We start from the raw sequence: 26,226 nt of genomic DNA on the forward strand, positions 1-26,226 counted from the left end.
AGCCCCTAGGGAGCAAAATGCAAGGATGCACTCACTCTCAGATGCCCCCTTCCACCACCTGGAGTACTTCCTTAGTCGCAGCCTGCTCTTACCACTTATACTCAACATGTATTAGAGGTCCTTATCAGTGCAATAAGGAAAACAAAAGTGAGTTTTAGCAAGGTCTCATGATACAAGACGAAAAAAAATTTTTTAATTGATCTATAAATTAGCAATCAAAAAAAGATATAATTCTATTGACGCCAGTATCAAGAAACCTAAAATACTTAAGAACTAATCAAAAACCATGCAAGACAAAGACAAAGCATCATACAAAACATTGCTGAGAAAACTTATCAGGGAAATTACTCGGATTAATACCATGAGGTACTACTACACACCCAGAAGCCACAAAAATACTTGTATGCAAATATTCATAGCAGCTTTATTCATATTTTCCAAAAATTGGAAACCAATAAAATGTTAACAGGAGAATGGAAAAACAAATTGTGGTACATTCATATGGTGGAATACTACTCAACAGTAAGGAATACATGGTTCAATCTCTCAAAAACTTTATACTAAATGAAAGCATTGTCTAAGAGTATATACTACGTGATTCAATTTATATCAAGTTCCAGAGGGGGAAATAAAACCCTAGTCTATGATGAAAAAAAGCGGAAGAGCGGTTCTCCTTAGGGGTGGGATGGGGTGCTCAGATACCTGGGTAGGGATAAGCGAACCTTCTTTGTCCTGATATGGCTGTGGGCTAAAAAGTGCACCCATTTTCCAAAAATGTAGTTAAGATTTCTGTATTTCAATTCATATAAATCTTAAAAAAGATGTGTGTGTAGTGAATAGATGGATGTACCAAAGCAGAATTGAGGATTGTTGACGCTAGGGTACGAAGGTTTGATATACTATTTCGTTTACTCTGTTATGTTTGAAAATTCTCCAATTAAAATCTTCATCTATTTCCTGGGCTCCTAGCTCATATACCCAACAGCCTATTGGACATCTCTTGACACTTTCCAACAATGGTGTTCTTGCCCTCTTAGTCACATCACAGACCTTTAACTATGACCCTGCCTCAATTTCATCCTAGATTTCTGGTTTGAGCATCCAGGAAAATGACGGATTACGGGAAGCAGTTTGAAGCGAGTTCAGTTAGAGCTCAGTTACAAAGTCACTTAAGGTACGAATGGGATTCCATTCGTACCTTCCCAAGGAAGAGTACTTCTTCTATTATAACAGGAGGAAGAGAAGGGTGGATGAGAATGTCAAGTTTGAAGGTGGGGAGTACTTATTTAATAGTAAGTAAAGTCCTGTATCTTTGATAGTATAATATCACATTTACCACCTATGTGCCTGAAATCTGATCAATTAACCCAATGATTCCTCATTAGTGTCCCCCCAAACTCACTTACCTGTTCCTGTATAAGAACCTTGTGAAGTACGTATCAGACACATATGGGCTTTTCTAGGATCAATTCTTTTCTTTTACTCAAATTTTGGAAAATATTCTCTAATAAACTTATTCTTAGATATTCTAAGATATGAATATACATTTTTATGAGATTCTCATTTTCAGCTTATTGTAGACATGAGACTGAAAAACTGAAACTTTGCCAAATAAATGATCACCTGGCATGGCAAAATGATCAAGCTTATAACTTTGTTCTAGCTAACAGAAATAACCATGAATGGAATAAAGGGAAGCTTACAGCTTGTTCCTCCCCCACCCCACCATTAAGAGCCTATTCCATAAAATAAAGGTTGGAACATTCCACCTTCAAACTTGTGACTTCCTCTAGCTCCAACCTCACATATATTCTTATTACTCACCCTTCTACTCTTTGATGCCCTGGTATATACCCCAGATATTTCTTTGGAGCTTCAGTTATATAGTCACTAACAAAAAATGTTTAAATATGAATACAAACTAATTAGATATTCTCCCAGGAGTTTAAAGATCTTATGTCTTCATGATATTCTCACAAATCTTAAAAAATAATAAATATCGATTTCCTCAATTAATTATAAAAACTTCAGACATCTAGTATTTGGTCATGTATACTATTAAAAAAATACATCAACAGAAAACTTTCTGAATGTCACTAGACAATGAATTAAGCAAACTTTTATTGAAGCTTAAATTGTGGTACAGAAATACATTTCGACTGATTTAAGTCCAACACCACGAAGAGAGAAATTATGGCACCAAAATTTTCCCTCCTCTAGCATACATACTAGGATTCATTTAGATTACTATTCAATCTACAGTTTTTTTTTTCCTAGGCTTTGTTCCATACAAATTTGTGCAGTTTTTCAACATTAGGTAGAAATCTTAAATCTATTAGCGAAAAAAAAAAAAAAATCAGACCTCAAGCCAACAAATGTCATCAAATCTACTGGGACACTGTTCAAGAACAAAATCCACTTTGAGCATTGGTCCTCAAAACAGCACTGTAACGTTAGGTACTGTGTACTAGTTACAGAATCAAACTGATCCACTGATTGAAAGCTTCTTCAATGAAACTTTCAATCAACAACATGCTTAAAATAAAAGTCAAAAGTGTTCCAACCACTTGATTTCAAACCAAGTAGATTTAATGTTTAGAAACACTAAAAAAAAGTGTTTCATTTATAAATACGGAAGGAACAGAAACATCACTGCATCAATCCAGAAAGGATAAAAAAATTTTGTGGACAAGAAATACAAAATTTAGTCAACTTTGCTGTTTCCTCAGCTGCTTAAATCTCACAGTATTTGCAAATATAGCTAAAAGATGCCAACTCTTGAAAGCCTGTATTTCTAGTCATTTCCCACTGACTATTCTGGAATTTTATATGTTAAGTTTTATGGATAGCATTCTGCTTCACTGTGTATGAATAACCAGAATAGTTCTCATTCTGGGCAGCCATTCACTTGATCCTATGAAACCATGGTGAAAGGAATACCAGTAAGAGGAACAGATAAAGTCAGAACACTATCACAACCATCTCAAGTCACAGAACTTGTAGTCACAAGATGGCAAAGACACCAATTCCACTTTGAACCAAAGTTTATCGTGTTATCAATAGAAATTAGTGGAAATGGGTGCTAAAATAAAAGTTAAGGTGAATGACCTGAGCTGACCTGACTTATTGAATCCAATACAACCTTTATCTTAAATCTCTTTGCTAATACACTTAGCGATAACGATTCTTTTATACAACTACTTAGCACGTTAGTAAAGGCATGGTACTCACAAGAAGCTAATCTCATTTACTGGAGAGCACAGAATGGCACACAGTTCCCATATAGTTCTGCCAGCATACCCTAATATCAATCTATGTGTCTTTCTTGATAAACAACACTAGAAGTTTATTTTCATCATTATCTCCCAAGAGAGCCCATGCCAATAAAAAGGAGGCCAAACTCCTTTGACCTTAAAAGAAAATTAAGCCCAGGGTCCACCCTTCTTCCCGCTCTGGGGTATAAGATTAGTATAAACCCAAGTGTAAGTGTATTGCTTTATTGGGGGGGTGGGGGGTTGGAAGGGGAGACACCATAATGAGGAATGAAATCAATTAAAGGAATACAAGTGCAGGAGGCAATAACGTTAAGAGTAATAGACAAAATGGATAACTACAATCATCTTCTTAAGAGGACTTGACTCGTGGAAGAAAAATTTTAATTGCTGTTGCAAAAAACATCTGTATGAAGTAGAAATTGGTTTCAATAACATTAGTAGAAGAGAATACGTTCTAGAAAGTGGAGGTAACTGGATGCAAAATCCTGGCAGCAATTTAATAGAACAGTCCCAGATGGTTAGGCTGAGGCCAACACCTAATGAGGACGAAAGCCTTGTCTGTGGGGAATTTTGGATGATACCTGGAGAAATATTACACTGTGCATAAACCAAATTGAATTGTTTTCACAAGCGTTGTAAAGTTTCATATAGTAAAAGGTTTCTTCTACATGCACTTCAATTTCACAGCAAGAGTGGCATAGGATACCTAAACACAGAAGAGAGCATTCATGCAAGATATCTAACTCCTTGATATAATAATGCATACAATTCAAAATGATTACACTATCATTACATCTAGGGCTTTCTGCAACTACAAGGTGGTGGTTATGGAAAGCATGGCCCCCGGTATCAATATCTAAAAAGCAGCCACCACCTTCTTCTATGTATGTTCTCTTTTTGCGTTTTTTCTTCATTTTTCTTAATCAACTCTGCTGTTGTTGCTGCTTCTTAGCAAAACTGGTAAAAACAAAATTGTAATCATTGAACATAGCACTCTGGCAATCAAGACGTTTAAAACCTTCAATCTTCTGGGGCGAAGAAAGCACTGTGCGACATTTAGAACTCTGGGGAAAAAATTGAAATTAACCATTAGTGCTTCCAATCTGCAGAAGTCTTTTCAAACAAAAGTCATGCAATAAACATTTAAGACTACTATCTTAATGAAACTGCGGCATTTGAATATTTTAGCTGCCTTCTCATGGGCTGAATGGAGTGGGACATCTTATGGAGTCCCAGTCTCCCCCTCCACCCTCCCCTGTCTGTCAACAGGGAAAACAGACAAGACAGGAGGAGCCCATCAATTGGGCTAGATATAAATCAAGGACCAACTGGGCCGGCCTGGTGGCGCAAGCAGTTAAGTGCACGCGCTCCACTGCAGCGGCCCAGGGTTCGCCAGTTCGGATCCTGGGCACGCACTGACACACTGCTTGGCAAGCCACGCTGTGGCACGGCATCCCATATCAAGTGGAGGAAGATGGGCATGGATGTTAGCCCACCCAGGGCCAGTCTTCCTCAGCAAAACAGAGGAGGATCGGCAGATGTTAGCGCAGGGCTGACCTCCTCACAAAAAAAAAAAAAAAAAAAGGCGGGCCCCATGGCTTAGAGGTTAAGTGCGCGCCCTCCGCTACTGGTGGCCTGGGTTCAGATCCCGGGCGGGCACCAACGCACCACTTCTCCGGCCATGCTGAGGCCGCGTCCCACATACAGCAACTAGAAGGATGTGCAGCTGTGACATACAATTATCTACCGGGGCTTTGGGGGAGAAAAAGGAGGATTGGCAATAGATGTTAGCTCAGAACTGGTCTTCCTCACAAAAAAAAAAAAAAGGACCAACTGACATTTAATAAAACACACCAAGCTTTTCATCTACCAATAACTTCAACTAGTGGTACCTCTGGATATCTGACTGGTATGTGCCATCTTAGAATACATTTTATGACATGCCTCAGTATCCTTATTTCCTGTGAGGTTTTATGGTCAATAACAAAAGGAATTACCTGATTTACAAACAGGGTGGTCACAAATTTTCCTGGCTTGAAGACTTCCACAACTTTCCTGATCAGGTCATCATAGGAGGTCTGACTTAAGTTTGTTTCAAAGCTAACATAAGAAAATTCTGGTTCTGGAGTGATGTGAATAGTCCAATAAGTTCCCTAGAGAAATAGTTTTTGTGTTAATAATGGAAAGGGTACACTGAAATATTTAAATAATCATTAAGCAAAATATTATTACTTACATCCGATTTCATTCCATTCATTGAATACCCACAAGGATTGAACAGTGTGGCATCAATGACAGAACCTGGTATCAGGTCACGAATTCCACTCTCCTGGAAAAATGGCAAAAGACTGAGTCACATACAAATTTGAAAACCAAACTGAGAATGAGTTAAACAAAAGATTTAGTCCCCACACAGAAGAATCCAGAGGTATTATTATTTAAAATCTTACACGAGTGACATCCTTTGCAGTAACACCATCTTTCATGTAGAACTGGTCCATAACTGCTGGGTCAAGCTCACTCATCAGAATTTCCAGGGTTTGATCTGGCTGACTGATTACCCGACTCTCTGGGAAATCCAAAGTATACAAGTACCTATGTAAAAGTAAAAAATAGTTTCTAAAAATGACAATCGGCAGTTTAAAACAAATGCTATATAGTACAAAAAAAAAAATCGATGAAGTTGTGTCCAACATACCAACAGTCAGAATTCATACGTCCCATACAATATGCTGCTCCATCTGTTGAGGGAGGAGAATGTAAAATAAATGTAACAGAGCTATTTGATAGGATGGTTTCTTCCTAGCCTTCCAACAGCTAGGACGATATTACTTGCCTCCCATTAGAAATGTCATCAGTGAAGGGAAATTTAAGTGGGTCAATTTATAAGTAGGCAGGATCCTCCCCCTCCCTTTTAAAAAAAAATATTTTATTGGCTGTTATTTAAAGATATACTTCAGACAGTGAGTCAGTCTAAACGGTGCTGAGAAAAACTATGGCTCACTCTCCCCTAAAACTCCATTAGGAAATGGAATTTGGTCACCCATTTATCTACTCTCCCAAGTAAATACAAGTCATTTTGTCTAATACATCCTCCTTTCCATATTGTTTCAAAGCCTTATTCAACATAGTAAATTAACAATTGATAGATATTTACACTAAATTATACTCAGCACTCACTGACATAGCCTAGTATAGTTTTTGTTTTAGTGGGTAAGAACAATAGGTATTAATCTGATTTTCTTTTTAAATCATGCCTGTGAGTGACTTTGTGCCAAGATACTAAAATCATCCTAGGTTTTCAGCCTCATCTAGAATACAGGTGTTAGAATATAAGGGTGTTATCTTTATAATTCCCTAACCTTGAAGCCGAAAAAGGAATAAATAAAAGCATAGTAAATGGATGGAAGGAAATCTGGTCAATTTGGTTGAAGTGACACTATGATCTCATTGTGTTGATCATTTTTAAGCCACCTCAATTCCTGTACAGAATGCCGGACCAGAGTTTCTTAACACGGACCAGTGTCTTAGCACAGGTTTATGAAGTCATTGGGCATTTTTCTGGAAGAAGGGATCACAGCGTTCATAACCACTAACTTAGATATAAATTAGAGCAACTGGCTGGTTGAAGATGAACTCTCTTTCTGGCAGGTGATCAATTCCTTCATTTTCTTTGTCCATCATTTCAACTCTGACCTGAGGCATACACAGACATACTCTAAAATTTGTAATCAGCTATACTGATACATTTATCTTAACTACACAATGTGCTATATTGGCATACATATGCATTCATATATAAAAGATCTCTGAAAGGATATACCCTCTAACTTTAAGAAAATAGGTTTCAACTGTTTATTTAAACTTACTTGGGAAAATTGCATTAAGAAACTCTATTTCTTCCTGGAAATTCCGGTGTGGGTACCCTTGGTGAGAAGGCTTCATGAAATTCTTACGAGAATAAAAGAAGCTCTAAAAAAGACAGACAACTTCATACATAGAATTCTATCACCTTTCCTAAACAAATCAACTATTTTCTACATACGCATATCAAAATCAAAACTCTACTTCTACAAATATTTTCCCCAATGACATTTACCATAATGTTTTTCCTTTAATATGCTTAATAGATACACAGTCCTTTGCTGGCCAACAACAAAAATGAAGGCCACTGTGTCAGAGAGCAAGGTTTCAGACCAATATCCACGAGTTAGTGTTATATAGGGCAACTCTGTTTTTAAGCTGTGAAGGGTCTGAACAGAGCATTAACAATGTAGATTGCATCAGTGAGTTTCTAGAAACTAAAAAATGCCCAATCTACTGATGGGGTCATAACAACTGCAGAGACAAGGTATATTTATTTCTAGAGCAGTGGTTTCTACTGAGCTTTTGAATAGGCATGTAAGCAAAAATTTTTTTGGGGGAACATGTGTACATTTAGTTTCAAAAGAGTCAGTGATCAAAAAATTAACAACATATTGCTTTACATTTCTTATAAGGACCAATAATTAACAAAAACTGTTTTAAGTCCTAATGATAAGCTGTCCTTTACCCTAATTGAAATATTAAAAATCAACATCTGTTTGTCAGAACAATTATACCTTAGGTATAAACACCTTAATTCTTGACTGCTATCAGAATTTACCCCAACACTGATTGTTGCTCTTTAACATAACTCTTCATTATCAAGACTGGATCATTTTCCTTGCTTTTCCTTCTCTTCCTAGCTTTTCTACTGTTAATAGTAACCACACTCAAGGAGTTAACCATTGAAAATGTCTGGTTTCTTCATTTCTTTCTCCCATTGGAGTTTTATCCCAACTCATTCTCTGCTCCCTCTATATTTTCTGCTGTTCGTGAGCAACAGGCAGAAGATTCTTTCTCCGATAGTGCGAGCATCCTTACTCATTACAACTGAAGCAGTAAGCATACAAATTTATTTACTAGGCATATCCAGAACCCTAACATTTATATGTGGAAAAAAAAAAGATTAAATCAAGTTTTTTGATCACTTACTTGAATGGAGTCAAACCCACTGTAATCCCTAGCAAGTTTCAACAGGGGAACCAGTGCTTTCAGCAAGAGGGTGGTACCACATGTCTTCAAAATGAAACGTCTCTTGGAGACAAACATGCTACTCTCACTGCAGATGAAAAAAGTCACAATATTATAATGATGTTTATGTACCCCTGAGATGCAATTAATCTATTACTGGACTATAATTATGCAAATATCTGGCTAGTAATTTTACATGTTAAGATCTCAAGGAAACAAATAATGTACTCCAGTACTCTTCCTTTTCTATTATACAAAAATCCATTTAAGGTTCTCGAGTCCCACAGAAACAGGCCTTGAATTATGTATAAAGCACATTAGCTCATTTCACAAATCCTCTTTTCTACTATACTTTCCTCCTCACCTCACCTATCCTAGGACGTTCTTTACTAAATTCATACTTTACACCTCATCTTGTACCACCCACTCTCACATGTACTTCTGTAACCATCTCATTACTTCTTTCACTAGATAATAAGCTCCATGAGGAAAGGAATGTTTATTTATACTCACCATTATATCCTCAGGGCCTGGCACATAATAAGCATTTGACAAACATCTGTATATGCCAAACACAAGCTTAGTAAAAAGCAAGTGCTGTATGCACCTCATTCAATCCAGTAGCCCCAATGTCCATTATAATATGAGCTATAAAAATTCAATATATTGATTGAATAAATTAACTTTGTGCCTTTAAAAAGGCTGAATGGCTTTCTTTTACACACAGCATTCCTATTTGTATGGTGAAGCTAATTTCCACTTTCCCTGAAGTTCTGATATTGAGAGGCATATACTAAAAAGGATTTAATATATGAGGTCGAGGGTAAAGGTACAATGCCATTCTATGCTCCTTTACAGATAGTTCCTGCTAACTACAAGGAGGTAAAGATGGCAACCATCTTGAAGAGCTATTAGGTAAGACTTCAAAAGCTACTTGCCTAGGGACACCTGAAGTAAACATTTTATTTTATGCCAAAAATGATAATAGAACTAAGATCCAGAGGAACGGTTTGCCCTTACATGTAAAGTATGATGCAGAGTGAAATCGGTTAGCTTACATTTGTTCTACAGGACTTACCTGAGTACATAAGCTTCCTGCTTGTCAGTTTTTGTCACACTTATGATTGAACATTGCACATCCTTCAAAAGTATGTCCCACTCGGATCTATTATTTAACCAAAAAAAAAAAAAAAAAAAGGATGATTAATTCCTAACAGTACTTGCCTACTCTCATAAAAATTACAAAGCTCTCACACTTAAAATGAGTTTTCCAATGATTAAGATCCCCTATTTTATATTTGTTATCACATTCTTGTTCCAGCTTCTCTTATGAATACTAACAATTTAGTTTTGTTTCAAAATAGTTTAAATATATTGACATAGCCACCGAAGATGGATAAGTTTTGCTATATATGAAAAACAAAAAAGCGAACTGGAAATTAGACTACGTTTTTGCAGTTTACTAAGAAAAAGACAAATGGACAAAACAATATGAAAACGCCACATACAGAGGAAATGCAAAAGGCCCATTAACCAAGAAAAATCATTACCTCTCACTAGTAAGTGTAAGAAATGCAAGTTAAAATGAAATACTTTTTTTCCCTATCAAATTCTCAGATTTTTAACCTTACTATATGTATGACAATTTAAAAAGCATAATTTCCTTCACCAATTAGATTGGCAAAGAGCTTTAAAAGGCTGACAGAGTAAACTGGTACTCACACTGTTTAGATACTACTTTCTGGTATCAAACCGGCAGCCAATCACAATACCTAGTGGTATCTAAAAGTCTAGAAGCATTATCAAAAAAAAAATGAAAAATCCTTTTGGCTGGCAATTCAACAATACAAGCACACCCATTAAGATCTTGGGAATACTATGCAGCTCTCTAATGGGATGAGAAAATGCCTCCCTCAACAAAGTGAAAAGTCTACAGTAGAGGCAATAGACAGCAAAATGGAAGCATGTGGGCATAACTAAATAAACTAATCTTCATTTACCTGACTGAGACCTAAGGAAGTGCTTTCTCCTTAGTGTGTCCACTATAAAACAGAAAGACAACATAAAATAGTTCCATGGGAGAGTGTAAAATTACCAGATTAAAGGCTAGAAACATTTTAAGGCTCTTAATATTTGGCAGGTCCTTCTTCTATACTCAAGAAAATGGCATTATTATGCTTAACGTTTTCTTTTCCAGTGAAGACTTTGTAAGGGAAATAAATCCTCAACAGCATAGCCAGCAAAAAAACAGGTATTCTTTCATATTAAAAGGCAAGCACAGCACCAAGGAATCCTTTTAGAATTTTATGCCTGTTTCACCATTCTGCTAAAAGAAACTGTCACTGGCCCAGTCGGACCAATCACAGAAGGCAATAATTCCTAAGATGGGTAAATAAGTTAAACAGAACAGTACTGAGACCCACCCGAAAAACTTAAAATGAGTTAGGCTTGCTAATGATTTTAGAGCCTATCTGCCCATAACTTTACCAAGCAATTTTTAAGAAGAGCTAACAGGGGCCCGCCCAGTGGCATAGCGGTTAAGTGCGCGCGCTCTGCTTTGGTGGCCCAGGGTTCGCAGGCCCGGATTCCCAGGCACACAGCGATGCACCGCCTGTCAAGTCATGCTCTGGCGGCGTCCCATATAAAGTGGAGGAAGATAGGCATGGATGTTGGCCAATCTTCCTCGGCAAAAAAGAGGAGGACTGGCAACAGATGTTAGCTCAGGGCTGACCTTCCTCACAAAAAAAAAAAAAAAAAAAGCGCTAACAATTAGCTCTCTTTTTAAAAGAGGCTAATCATTGTTTATATAAAGAAAAAATACACATTAGACTGGGCCATGTTTTTGCAGTTTGTTTCAAATTTAAAAAAATGGTACAATTTATTGTTTAGGGGAAGAAAATTTGCAATTAAGACCTAGCTCTGAGTAAAACAAATTTATAGATTGTTTTAACCCTCGTATTTTAGGTAGCCAAGCAGTGGCTGTAAGTTTCATATTTCTAAGACTCAAAGTTCACTAATGTACAAACAACATTTCAGAACCCATGGTATTTCAATTCCACAAATAATATGCTTTAAACATGGGGCTCTTACCAAAGCTATTAACTTTTCTGCTTTGTGATATTCCTTGCAGTTACCCCTGGCTTGGTTACCTGGTGGGTAATAAAACCTACTTCACATGACTGTTAAGATTCAATTACATGATGCATACAAAATTTACCTACTGGATAATAAGAATTCAAATACTGAATAGGAAGGTAAATAATAATACCCATTTTAAATATTAGAAGCATTAAGTAAAATTTTGGAGCACAGGGGCCTCTTCAGAGCTTATCTGATTCAGACCTTTCTTTCAATAATGCTACCTGCTAATATCATTGCCCACTGACTTCCCACTAGAATTCAGCACTTGTGCAAATATTCTTTTCCGCCCACTTGACATACTGAATGAATCCTCTCCTATCACCCCTTCTCAGTTATATTCACTATTTATGTTAAGGCTTTTTAAACATTTTCCATGGCTGAGCTAGATGATATAATATTAACTTTTTCTTTCCTGTAAAACTTTTGTTTTCTCTGGATTTAAAACCTATCTTGCTTTTCCATTTGCTTCTGTTTTCTATGCACTAATCTGCATTTATCCTCAGATGTTCTCCAACTGTCTCTTTTCCACATTTCTTGTATGCGATTCTTGGCCAAGAATAGGGTACTAAGACTTAGCTAATCAGAAAGTCTACGCCCATGGATGGGGCTTGTTTATTGTGGGCCTCAACGTAGGGCACTCGGAGCTGTTTCGCTGGGGAACTCCCTCATGTCAGTATTTTTTAGTTCTTTCCTGGCCAGGTCAGATTACCCAAATATTCCATTCTTTTGCTGGAGAGCATTAAGATGTCTGGTAGGCAAAAGAGCTTAAAGGGCTAGGGATCTCTCTTGCAGTGTAAGCTTTAACCTTTGTTTTCATAGTGACTCTACCCCTCAACAGTACCTGGTGTCCCTTATTTCAGAAAGATCCTGTTTTACTCTCTTTAGAGAATAAATCATTATCTAACCTTCTACTCTATTATCTAATCTAATTTCCTGGTATCCCCGTTCTCATCTGACTCAGACAAGTTTTATAATATAAAGATAACGAACCAGAAGAACAATCGAAATAAATAAAGCATACATTCACAGATACACGGATAACTAAATCTATCTCCATTTTCTATACTTCAGTCACACCAGGCTTTTCTACAAACTATCCTCTCTTCCTAGAAATAGGGCACCATAAACTTGTCCATCCAAATCAAGCCCACTTGAGGGTAAAAGGAACATTATAATTATGCTGGGACAACATATGTAACCCGTGACTGTTCTGAGTACTGCTGGAATGATTTCACCCTACCCAGAACCCTCGTCCCCAGCCCCCTTCTTCTAGCTCAAAAGTCACCTCACTACCCCGCCAGGTCAAATCTGTTACTAAAAGGTTTTAAAACTCAGAAGGCTTACCAAAGTATTTTATTTGTGTGGCTATTTTGGTATTCATGTCAATCTCACTAGTCATTCCATGTTGTTAGGGACTGTGTGTTTTATTATTTCTATCCCTAGTGCCTAACCCAGTTCGTTCATAACAGGTCCTGAATATTTGAATAGTTGTTGAATAATTACAATAAATAATTATTCTGATTAGGTTCTTACAGACTTGCTAGAAACCCACAAATAGCCTTAAATTTTTAAAATCTAAAATTACTGTTACGTGATCCTTTACTGTTTTTTAAGTTTGTCGCCATAACAGCTCAGGTATTTAGATGCAAGTTCTTGAAAAGACAGACAAAGATTCATTTAACAGAATTATCCTGTGAACCAACTATGGATATATTATATATTCTACTTGAAATGCCATCTTATTTTAATGTACACATAAATGAAGCTTACTCATTTCACTGCTAAACAACTTAGTTTTATAGAACCCATTCATTATAATGAACCTAGACGTGGATTATTTTCTCAAGTACTTTTTCTGCAGCACTCTCTTCTCTTTCTGGGCATGTGCTGACACAAAATGTTAAACTGTTTGGCTTGTCCCACTGGTCTCTCAGGTTCTGTTCATTTTCTCCCCCAATCTTTCTTCTCTCTGTTGTTCAGACTGGATAATTCCTACTGACCTACCTTCAAGTTCATTCACTCTCCCATCATCTCTATTGTACTAAAGCCTATCCAGTAAACTTTTTACACCAGTTTTTATATTTTTAAGTTCCATCTTCTACTTCTCTGCTAGGACTTTCATTTTCAGAGTGATCACTTTTCTTATAGAATGGTTATGATAGCTGCTTTTAAATCTTGATCTGCATCACCTCAAGTTGGTGCCTGTTGACTGTCTTTTCCTTTGAGAGATCCCGAGAATTTCCTGGTTATTTGTATGATGAGTAATTTATGATTGTATCCTGGACATTTTGATCATGTTATATAACTTTAAATCTTCTTTAAATCCTATAGAGCATGTTGATTTTTATTTTTTGTGTTTATTGCGGTAACATCGGTTTATAACATTGTATAAATTTCAGGTGTACATCATTATACTTCTGCTCCTGCATCGATTATATCATGTTCTCATGTTCAACCACCCAAATACTAGTTACAACCCATCACCACACACATGTGCCTAATTATCCCTTTTGCCCTCCTCCCTCCCCTCTTCCCCTCTGGTAACCACCAATCCAATCTCTGTCTCTATGTGTTTGTTTGTTGTTATTATCTATTACTTAATGAGTGAGATCATAGGGTATTTGACCTTCTCCCTTTGACTTATTTCACTTTGCATAATACCCTCAATGTCCATCCATGTTGTCACAAATGGCTGGATTTCATCGTTTCTTATGGCTGAGTAGTATTCCATTGTGTATATATAGGAATAGGAGCATGTTGATTTTTAAAAATTGTTTTAGCAGGGAATTGCAACTGGTTAAGTTCAGTCTTCAAGTTATTATCCAACTTCTATGGATCACGTTGTGGTTTCAGTTTACTTATGAAAGCCTTTGCCATGGTATTCAGCTACGTCCAAGATTCTTATGTGCCATCCAGTGGCCAGGTGGGACTGGGAGGTGATCTATCAGTTTTCAAAGCCTTTGATATGCTGTTTAGGGTCCGATCCATACATGGGTAGCTCAGGGGTGTTCATATAAATCTTTGTGGGATCACTTTCTTCACCTCTCTCCTCTCCATAACTTCTCAAACAATCTCTGGCTCAGGGGCTGGGGGCCTTCTTGGTCCTCTAGTAGACATCCAAGGCTTTAGTTTCTCCACTGCAGCAGGCTGCCTGTGACTGTCTCTCCCTCTGGGGCCAAATGGACAGACAACAAAGAGGGCAAAGAATAACATCGATATCCCTGATGTTCTTCACTCTTGGGACCACAGTTCCTCTGGTCAAATCGCTCTTGCAATTTTAGGCATCTATCTGCCTGGCCATCAAAACTGCTACTGAGCAGTGGCAGGAGGGAACAGAAAAAAAAGCCAAGCAACAAAACAAAAAAGATTTTCCGCACTCCCTCTCTGCAGACCAGAAAAAGAGGACCTCTCTTAGAGCTCTGGTCTGCACCTAGTGTGCAGTTCTGGGTTTCTGGCAGCCTTTGAGACCAGCCCAGAAGATATCAGAGAAAAAAAGAAACAGGAAATCATGGCTGCTTTCAGTGGTATTTTGAGTTCTGGTTTCCCTCTCCCATTCATCTGCTAACATTTACTTTTCAGAGTACGCAGACAGTTGCTCCATGCATTCCGTCCAGGGTTTTTAGTTGCATTTAGTAAGAGACAGAGTAGAGTGCTTATCCCATCTTGTTGGAAACCAGAATAGTCTTATGTTCATTTATCATTAGTTAACTATTCCTAACAGAAACCCTCAAGTAGTCACTATTTTTTCAAAGTCACAGTATGAAAGAAAGCAATTGCCGGGGGCTGGGCCCGTGACTTAGCGGTTAAATGCGCACACTGCTACTGGGGGCCCAGGGTTCGGATCCCGGGTGTGCACTGACGCACTGCTTGTTAGGCCATGCTGTGGCAGCGTCCGACATATAGCAACTAGAAGGATGTGCAACAATGACATACAACTATCTACTGGGGGGCTTTGGGGAGAAAAAGGGGAAAAAAAGGAGGAGGATTGGCAATAGATGTTAGCTTAGGGCCGGTGTTCCTCAGCAAAAAGAGGAGGATTGGCATGAATGTTAGCTCAGGGCTGATCTTCCTCACACACACACACACACACACACAAAAAGCCAATTGCCTTGAAACATCCTAAGACAAACACAGTTGGATGGTCTATCAACCAAGTGATTATAAAGATATAATCTTAAGAGAGGTGCCAGGCTCAAAAAAATAATTAATCAAGGGGCAAGAAAGATGCGACAGAGAAATAAAACTAAGTCAATACGATGCTAAGAGAAAGGTGAAAAACAAACACCAATACAGCTGAGAATTTCAGCAAGTTTTATTTTATCACATTTCTGTGGGGAAAATAAGCCTCCTTTTGTAAATAAAGCTTTATTGGATCCTAGCCACACCCATTCCCTTGTATATGTATTGTCTATGGTTGCTTTCTCCCTAGAAGGGCAGAGCTGTGTAGTTACAGCGGACTGTCTGCCTTGCAAATTTTAAAATTTACTCTCTGCCCCTTAATAGACTGTTTGCTGACTCCTGTTTTAGAGGAAAGGTTTTTTCAGTGCCCCGCTTTGTGTCCAAATTTAATGATGAAAAGAACAAAGTACTTCATACAGTTGACTGAGACATTTTTCTCAATTACATATTTGTGATTTCAAAAGGAGACAGTATCAAGTTAGAATGTCACAGCAGGCTCAGTAATGATGGTGGAAGGTGTCTGTGCTTTGTTCCCAAACACATTAACATTTACCCTGAGAACCGCTAGTCTATACTATAAACTAATTTACAAAATTGGTCTTTTTGGCAATCCTTGCTATTTTTCTTAAGTTTTAAACATAGATGAATTCAATAAATCATAAACTGGGCTGGCCCTGTGGCTTAGCGGTTAAGTGTGCGCGCTCCACTACTGGCGGCCCGGGTTCGGATTCCGGGCGCGCACCGACGCACCGCTTCTCCGGTCATGCTGAGGCCGCGTCCCACATACAGCAACTAGAAGGATGTGCAACTATGACATACAACTATCTACTGAGGCTTTGGGGGAAAAAAAAGGGGGAAAAAAATAGATGTTAGCTCAGGGCTGATATTCCTCACACACACACACACAAAATAAATCATAAACTGATATGAAGCAGAATAAAGGCAATTTGGGGATGTGTTCATATTACAGAATCACATAATACTGATTTAGTGATCAGAAAATATTGTAAAAGGTATTAAAAAGTGTTACACAATTGTTAGGTGCTTATAAAACGCAAAGAAATTCACAGGTAAACCAAAATATCTCCTGATTTGAATTACTTTTTCTTTATTTAAATGTCGCCAACTCCTCATTGGTCTAACTCAGTGGTAGACGAGGGGATGTTTTTGCCACCCGGGAAACGTTTGGCAATATTTGGAGATATTTTTGGTTGTCAAACTGGGGGTTGTGGTGGTGCTGGTGTGTAGCGGGTAGAAACCAGGGATGCTACTAAACCATATACAGAACATGACTGTTACCCACAATACAAAATTATCTGGCCAGAAAAGTCAACAGTGCTGAGGTTGAGAAACCCTAATTAACTTAAAAAGTAGGTATTTAAAATACTAAAAATACTATCAGGTCACGATAAATGATCCCAAAGAGATACTACGCTCTTTAGAAATGACAGTAAATGGACTGAATCATTAATGTTAGTTACTATACCTGAAAAACAAAACATTAATGGCATGCCGTAATTTATATTTAAAGTTTTCTTAAAGAGTCTGTGGTCTAGCGGCTGGCCTGGTGCATAGCAGTTAAGTTTGCATGCTCCTTTGGCAGCCCAGGGTTCACAGGTTTGGATCCCGGGCGCGGACCTACTCACCACTTGTCAAGCCACGCTGTGGCGAAGTAGAGGAAGATGGGCATGGATGTTAGCCCAGGGCTAATCTTCCTCACACACACAAAAAAGAGTCTAGTGGTCTAATAATACATCATCTGATTCAATAACACTTAAAATGGCCAATCAACTACATTTTTTAATGCAAAAAGTAATTTAAAAAGTACACACCTCAGATCAAATAACCTTTGACAAAAATGCCAAGACTACACAATTGGGAAAGGACAGTCTCTTCATCAAAGGGTGCTGGGAAAACCGGGTATCTACACAAAAGAAGGAAGCTGGACCCTCACCACATACCATACACCAAAATGAACTCAAAATGGATTAAAGACCTAAATTAAGACCTAAAACTAAAACTCCTAAAACACAGGGAAAAGCTTCAAGACGTTGGATTTGGCAATGCTTTTTTGGATATGACAAAATGCACAGGCAACAAAAGCAAAAATAGACAAATGGTACTATATCAAATTTAATTTTCACGCATCATAGGATAACACTCAACAGAGTGAAAAGACAACTTACAGAGTGGGAGAAAATATTTGCAAATCATCTGATAAAAGGTTAATATTCAGAATATATAAGGAACTACTAAAACAAAAATAACCCAACTAAAAAATGGCAACGGACTTGAATAGACAATTCTCCAAAGATATACAAATGGCCAACAAGGATATGAAAAGATTCTCAACATCACTAATTATAAAAGAAATGCCAATCAAAACTGCGACATACCACCTCATATTCACTAGATTATTTACTATCAAAAAATAACAAATGTTGGCAAGGATGTCGAGAAATTCTAACACTTGTGCACTGTTGGTGGGAATGAAAATGGTGCAGCCATTATGGAAAACAGATAGATATTCCTCAAAAACTTAAAAACAGAATTACCATATGATCCAACAATCCCACTTCTGGGTATATATCCAAAAGAATTCAAAACAGGATCTGGAAGAGATATTTGCACATCCATGTTCACTGTTATTCACAACTGTCAAGAGGTGGAAGGAACCCAAATGTCCATCAAGGGATTAATGGATAAGAAAATGCACATACATACTACAACATGGATGAATCTTGAGGACATTATGCTAAGTGAAATAAGCCAGTCACAAAAGGACAAATACTGTGTGATTCCACTTATATGAGGTACTCATATACTCATATGACATATCTAAAGTAGTCAAAAAACATAGAGAAAACAGAAAGGTGGTGGCCAAGGGCTGGGGGGAGAGACAGGGGAAATTAGTGTTTAATGGGTATAGTTTCAGTTTTGCAAGATGAAGAAGTTCTAGAGATCTGTTGCACAACAATGTGAATATTCTTAACAATACTGAAATTATACACTTAAAAATGGGTAAAATAGTAAATTTAATGTTAGATTTTTTTTTTACCGCAATTTAAAAAGAGTGAATGACTGGGAGAACAGAAGGCTGCTGGCAAGTGGAAAAAACCCTTTAGAGCAGGGTTTCCCTCTTATCGCCTGAAGAGCTGAGTTGAATTCTACCCTCTCAGGTCCAGTAGGTCAAACACTCTGCAGATGGTACCTCGAAATGTGCCACAGGGCCTCCACGTGATTAGGTTCCTCTAATGGAGTACTTTCTCAGAGTAAAAATCGCTGGTTTGCCCCCAAAGCCACAACTATTTGAAGCTTCCCTCAACTGTGACCTTTGCTAACAGCCTGACCTGCCTGTTTCAGAGACTCTCCTTACCACATTATCTTCAGACCTCTACAACTTACGCAAGGTAGTAGTCTTTGGATCAAAAGCATCCTAAAACATAACATTATTCTTCAGCAAAGCCTAGGCTGACCACAAGTTAAATTCTGAAGAGGCCTTCCCAGGGCAGTTAATTCAGATATCCAGGGATTTAAGCCTTCCCCCTTTTGTTCAAAGAAATCAACCCAGAATGCACTGCTAATTATAATCACAGGATTAAGTTCTCCATCTCAAATGTTTACCCCAAATTTAAATCACAAACAGTATAACTTCTGCAAGGTTGAGTTGATTATTACTTTCAATGTGTACTTCTTAAGCAAAGGTAGTTTGGAGACAGCAGTTCCAACTTTTTTGAAACTGTTGTGAGGAATGTAATGAGAAGCTTAATTCAATGGGAAGCTTTTCTACTCCAAAACATTTACACTAAAAGGTTTTTTGGCAATGAGTTGTAAATTCCTTCAATGTAAATTACTGATACTCCAATACTGTGCAATGATGTAGTCAGGTGAGGCAGGAGTTCTGAGAAAGCTAACGCTGAGGTGTGATTTACTATCTATCTTTGCAACTGCCCCCAGTCCTTTACTGAAAATTATATTTTAGCTTATAAAATTTGAGGGAAGAAGAGAAAGAATAGCACAACATTGGGCCGGCCCCGTGGCTTAGCAGTTAAGTGCGCATGCTCTGCTGCTGCACTTAACCGCTAAGCCACGGGGCCGACCCTGTTAATCAGTCTTCTTTAACCCAAGCCATACCAGACACGATTTTCCTTCCTAAAAACAAAAACTATATAATGTGCTCCTTTTGTCTCCCTTGAAAAATCAAGTAAGAGAGATTCTCAATATTATGTAATTTGTTCAGATTACACTCAAAATAAACTCCACTAAATGGCCTACAGGAGGGTGGGAAATGTTTAATAGGAAAGGTTGAACCTTCAGAAAGGGTTCCAGCTTGACTTGAAGTTAAAGCTTGGAAAGGTTAGCCAATTTTGCATCAAGTGCATTCTATTCCCTCATACCATATTAAAAAAAAAGAATTCAATTCCAGATGGATTGAAGATCTAAATATGAAAAGTAAAACAAAGTTTAGGAGAAAAAAAAGAATATCTTCATCACCTTAGGATGAGCAAAGACCTTAAGCAGGATACAAAAACTGCTAACGATTAAAAGGGAAATACCGATAAATTAGACTACATTAAAATTATGAACTTCTGTTTCTAAAGATATTGACAGAATGAAAAAGGAAGCCATAGACCGTGTAAGATATTTGTAGTACACACATTGGACAGAGAATCCATCCACAATACATAAAGAACTGCCGCAAATTGCAAAGTCATCCCAAAAGAAAAATAGGTAAGTAGGGGCTGGGGCCCGCCCCGTGGCTTAGCGGTTAAGTGCACGCGCTTTGCTACTGGCGGCCCAGGTTCGGATCCCAGGCATGCACCGATGCACCGCTTGTCCGGCCATGCTGAGGTGGCATCCCACATACAGCAACTAGAAGGATGTGCAACTATGACATATAACTCTCTACAGTGGGTTTGGGGAGAAAAAGGGAAAAAAAAAAGGAGGAGGATTGGCAATAGATGTTAGCTCAGGGCTGATCTTCCTCAAAAAAAAAAAAAAAAAAAAGAAAAAGAAAAATAGGTAAGTAGACCTGAACAAGTACTTCACAAAAAATATCCAAATGGCAAATAAAGATATGAAACGATGCTCAACTCCATTATCTGATGGGAAATATATACTGCTATATACCCACAACAGCTAAAATTAAAAAGAATAACATTAAGCGTTGGATGAAGATACGGAGCAACTGGAACCCTCATGCTAGATATATGCATACCCTACGACTTAATTCCACTCCTAGGTGTATGTCTATCTAACAGAAAAATGCATACATATTGTTCACTAAAAGACATGTACAACAGTGTTCATAGCAATGTATTTGTATCAGCAAACTGGAAACTACTCAAATACCCATTAACAGTAGAGTGGATAAACTGTGGTATATTGACACAAAATACTATACACCAATGAGAATGAACTACAAAACCTCAAACATAATATTGACTAAAGGAGGTCTTACGTAATGCATACTAAATGATTCCATGTTATATAAAGTTCAGAATCAGGGAAAGCTAATCTATGGTGGTATTAGAAGTCAGGATAGTGGTTCCTCTAGGTGGGGCGGGGAGAGGACAGTAATTGGAAGGAGGTACAAAGGGGAATTCTAGCTAGCACTAGTTACTTTCCTTAGATTTGAATGCTGGTTACATGGGTGTCATCCGTTTGTGAAAACTTGGCATGTACTTATGATTTTCACAACTTTTTGTGTTATGCTTCAACAAAAAGTTAAAAAAAAAAAACAAACCAAAATATCTGTATTCGTAAGATCAGCTGTTTTACTAATAGCCAGATTTTGCATACCATACTTTTTTCTTTGGTAGATTACCAAGTCCTCAAACTCTGCTGAATATGTCCTTCAAAATAACCCTAGTTTTCTTCTCCTGGTTCAAGTCTTCGGAATAATTACAAATTCTTCAAACCCCACACTGCTTTCAATTAAATATTTTTTGATCCATACACCTGATGATAGCAGCTTTTCTCTAAAATCATTTCAGCAGCTTTCAAAATTCTCCAATTCATATCCATCTGTTATTCCGGCATACAATGCTCTAAGGTGATTTAGAACAGATGTTAATTGATAGGTTCACATACATGCGAGGGGGTGGGCTTACATATCCTTTAGTTTGTAGCAGTAAATACAACACATATGCCAACAATGGCTAGATTAATTATTTCTATCAGCAAGGCAATTCAGCCATATATAAGGTGGGAATCACTGAAAAGATGAAGTTACTATGCAAAAATGATCAGATTCTGTTCATTGGAGGCATGCACCCATGTATTTTCATCTGTGCTATAGAACTTCAAATTCTACTCTTTTCATTTACATTTTATCTACAAGATTTTTGACATAAACATATACCTATGAAACTATCACCAAAAGATAGTGACCACCTCCATCATCCCCAAAAGGTCACTCATGCCTCTTTGTAATCCACCCTTCCCTTTACTCCCATCCTCCAGCAACCACTGATCTGCCTGTCAGATTAGCATGTATTTTCTAGAGTTTTATAGAAATGAAATCTTACAGTATAGTACTTTTTGTATGGCTTATTTTTTCACTCCAGCACAATTATTTGTTGCATGTATCTATCAATACCAGTTCTTTTTATTACCGACTAGTATTCTATTGTATGGATATATCAAAAATTTGTTTATCCATTTGCCTGTTAATAGAGATTTGTTTCCAGTTTTGGGGCTATTACAAATAAAGCTGTTATGAACGTTCATGTAAAAGTCTTTTTATGGACATATATTTCCCATTCTTATGGGTAAATACACGAGTGGATTGGCTGGATCATATGACAAGATGTATATTTAACTTAAGAAACTGCCAAACCATTTTCCGAAGTGGTTGTACTGTTTTCCATTTCCATCAGCAGTGCATGAAAATTCTGGTTCCTTCACATCCTGCCAGAGTTTGATATCAAAATTACGCAAATCCAAAAATGAGCTGAGAAGTGTGTTCCCTCTCTATTTACTATTAGAATATGTGGAAAAGGTTGGAATTATTTCTTCCTCGAAAGTTAGAGAGAATACTCCAGAGAAACCATCTGGGCCTAGAGTTTTCTTTATGGGATGATTAATGACTAATTCAATTTATGTAATGGTTACAGGACTATTTAGATTTTCTATTTCTTCTTGCATCAATAGTGGAAAGGTATTTTTCTAGTTTTCCCACGATATCCTTGTTATCTTTTTAATCTCTTTAGCACCTGTAGTGATGCCCTCCTAGGACATTTGTACCTTCTCAATCTCAACCCTTTCCACGTCCTTAGGTTTTATGAACACTTCTAAACAGTATAAATTGTAATTGTTCATTTTAATTCAGTCTGTTAATATCTTAACTATGACCTTTAGTCTATTTACATTTTAATGGGATTACTGAGGGAGGGGATGTGAGGCAAGGACAAGCAAGAACTTTTAGGCTTTCAAATTTTTACATCATTAAATAAATACAAAGCTACTAAAGACTGATTATTCCATCGAAAAATTAATATAATAGAGCAATCTAGAACTCACCAGTGACACTCCTCTACCTGAATAAAAATGCGTCAAATTGCTACAGCACCCTTTAGTGTGTCACCTTTTAGACTACAACCTGATATACTTTCTTCTCCAGCCTTGTTTGCTTAAAAAAAAAAAAGGGAAAAGATAAAAAGATTTTGTCCTTGAGGGCAAAGACACAAAAACAAAGATGACGATAACACTTAAGAGTATTACTGTACATATATTAACCCACTTAATCCTTCCAGCTACCCTATTAAGTAGGTACCACTGCTGTCTCCATTTTAGAGATGAGGAACCATCACACAGCCAGCTATTACATACCACTTGAATTTAAATCTAGACATTCCAGAGGCCATGCACTTAACCACTCCGTTATGCATTACTCTTCTAGATGACTGATAATCTTTCTGTGGTTGCTGAGGCCCGCACCCCATTCTCCTCAGAGACCAGACTCCAATGATTCCCTCTTGCAAGGCCATTCATTTTAGGTGACTTATTAAGCATCTACTATTTTCAGGTACTTACCTTCTAGTAAATAACCTAACCAGCCCATCCTTGCCTGACAGATCACTGAAAAATGTTCCTATGAAGGTTACCAATGGACCTCTAGTTAAATCCAGTTCTTACTCGCTGTATTGACAACAGCTGAAATGTGGTAGTAAACTCTCAAAATAGTGGCTTAACGAATCTTAAATGTCTATAAACTGTACCGCACTAAATCACGAACTTGACAAAATATTCTGTTCCTGAAGGTTTAATTTTTCATCATTTTAAGAGCCACAGTGAAGCAGTAAAACAATTTCAGGTGATGAAAGTACAAAGGAAAAGTGGTTCTTAAACATGTTAAGCAAGCAAGCTGCCCTTTTGTAAGCCTTTCTCTCCTCCTTGACTCAGGGAACTCTTAACAACCAAAAAAACCCCAAGCTTAAATTCTGGCATTTTTGCCCAAGAACTTAGGGAGGAAAAATCCTTTTTTCACTAAAAACGTGTGCTTACAAATAAAGCTTCAAAATATTTAAAGACCCAGGGCAAAACAAGTTCTTATTCATTTTATAAGGCAGTTCTTACTCGTTAGTTCTTGACAAGATTTTCTAGATTATCCGATCACAATCGTTTTACCCAAGGCATATTACCAACACCAGGGAGTTTTCCCATCCGTGAAATGGAGGAAATACTAAGCTTCTGCATATTTATAAAAAAAGTAACTGCTTCCTATAATATACATATAAAGTGCCAGAACTGAGCCTTGCACATAGTAAAGGGCTATACGAGACACACAGTGTCGCACAAAGCTTGAAAAATGAGACCTGTGACATTTTGGCTAACTCGATTACGTTTTTCTAGAGGAGAACCCCTCAAGAAATACTGCCTTAAAGTCCCGGCAGCACGTGTCCGCCTGGATTCCCTTCTCCAGTCGCTTTTTGTCCGGGACGGCGGCGAGCGCAGCCAACATTCCTGAAACGCCCATTGGCCCACACCCTGGGCCAGGCTCCCGACCGGGCCCGGGAGCTCATTGGTCGTCGCCGCTCAATGAAGCGGCCGCGCCGGGTCGTGCGCCGCACCGCCGCGATCGCCGCACTCGTGCGCCGCGGAGCCGAGGAAGGCGAGGGGCGGCTGCGGCGTGAGCGCCGCGGGGCACAGGCCCGGAGCCCTCGGCAGTCGCCGGCGCTGCATTTCCCGAGAGCACCGGACGCCCTCGCCTCCTCTGCGCGGGCAGCGCGGCTCTCTCGCGTGACTGCCGGGAGGGAGGCTGGGGCCCCAGATGCCTTTGCAGGCTTAGGCATTAAAGGTATTATGTCCCGGGCCCGCCGGGCCTCCAGCCCGTCCATGCAGGCAAACCTTACTCCACCCCGCCCCTCGCCCGGACCCCGCCGACTCCCTAACAGGTTACACAGCCCAAGGTCAGGAGACCCGGGGACGAGCCTCGGCGGGCTCCGCGCTGTCGCCCGGGGCCACCCCGAGACGGCTTTGGTGCAGGGCGCGCTCGGGCGGCGGTGGGGCCCAGCCACTGCGACACCAGCGCTCCCGCCCAATCCCCGCCAGCCCAGCGCCACATGCTGCCAGCGCGGACCGCGGGCGGGAGGCCTGCTCCCAGCCCCGGAGCCCCGGCCGCAGGGCCCCCTCCTCCGGCGCAGGCGGCGAGAACGAGGCCGGCTCCAGCCCCGCTCCCTCCCTCCTCCGCTCCGCGCGGCGGGCACGCCCGAATTAGCGCCTGACTAAGCCCGCCGAGCCACACCTGCCGGGAGGGGGCACGCGCGGCCCCCTACCCGGGTCCCGGACCGCGAAGTCCGGAGGGGAAAGTCGGGAGGCGCGGGCCGCCCGACCCCCCGAACGGCGCCGCCCGCCGCCCCGCACGCGTTACCTGAGCACGCGGAGCCGCGGGCCTCCTCCCCTCCCCCCGGGCGGCGCCCGGCCCGGCAACGGCGGCGGGAGAAGCCGGCTCGGGCCCCGCGTGGACGCGGCCGCTCCCCGCGGCCCCCGGGCCCCCTCCACAGCAGCCGACAAGACCCCGCCCGCGGACCTGCCCCACCTGAAGGCTGCGGGAACCCGGCCCCCGACCCCGCCCGTGGCTGGTCCCTGCCAGGCGGCCACAGCCCCCAGACTCGAGTGTGGGCGAGAGCCCCGAGCACTCACCTTGGGATGGTGCGGAGATCCCCAGATCCTTGGTTGGCGTCGGGTTGCTGCCTGGAGAACCAAACCTCCAGCAGCTTCTCGGTCCCTTCGAAAAAATGTGCAGCTTCCATCACCGTGAGACTAGCGAACAACCAACAACCACAGAAAATCAACTAAATTAAATCTCTTCTCCCGCCGCTGCCGCCGCCGCTGCGGATTGTTCCAGCTGTGTTACTAAAGTTCAGGTTCCTTTTTTTTTTTGCTATAATTTTATATTAACTTTTTTTTAAAAAAAAGGATTAATAAAATTTTCCCGGCTTTTTTTTTGTTGTGAGCGAAAGTTGAACGTGAGTCTGTTGGAAATAGAGGCAGATACAGTTCAGTCTCTTGTAGTCCGCTGTTTCCCCGTTAGAGAGAGTAGAGCGAGCGCTAGCTAATGTCGCCGGCCATA

The 26,226-nt window shown here is 39.5% G+C and overlaps 1 protein-coding gene across 1 annotated transcript; it reads right to left on the reverse strand.

Annotated features, from left to right (window-relative positions):
• Positions 1-2,103: 2,103 nt before the first annotated feature.
• Positions 2,104-26,226, reverse strand: AMD1 (adenosylmethionine decarboxylase 1). Its single transcript, XM_058566458.1, has 9 exons — positions 25,797-26,226; positions 9,409-9,495; positions 8,292-8,418; positions 7,145-7,247; positions 5,974-6,016; positions 5,726-5,870; positions 5,512-5,604; positions 5,273-5,428; positions 2,104-4,339 (listed from the first exon to the last, which is right to left on the reverse strand). The coding sequence occupies exons 1-9, from the start codon at positions 25,904-25,906 to the stop codon at positions 4,199-4,201; spliced, it is 1,005 nt and encodes a 334-aa protein (XP_058422441.1). The 5' UTR covers positions 25,907-26,226; the 3' UTR covers positions 2,104-4,198.

The sequence above is a fragment of the Diceros bicornis genome, chromosome 23 (genome assembly GCF_020826845.1).
Source record: "Diceros bicornis minor isolate mBicDic1 chromosome 23, mDicBic1.mat.cur, whole genome shotgun sequence".
Taxonomy (NCBI): Eukaryota; Metazoa; Chordata; class Mammalia; order Perissodactyla; family Rhinocerotidae; genus Diceros; species Diceros bicornis.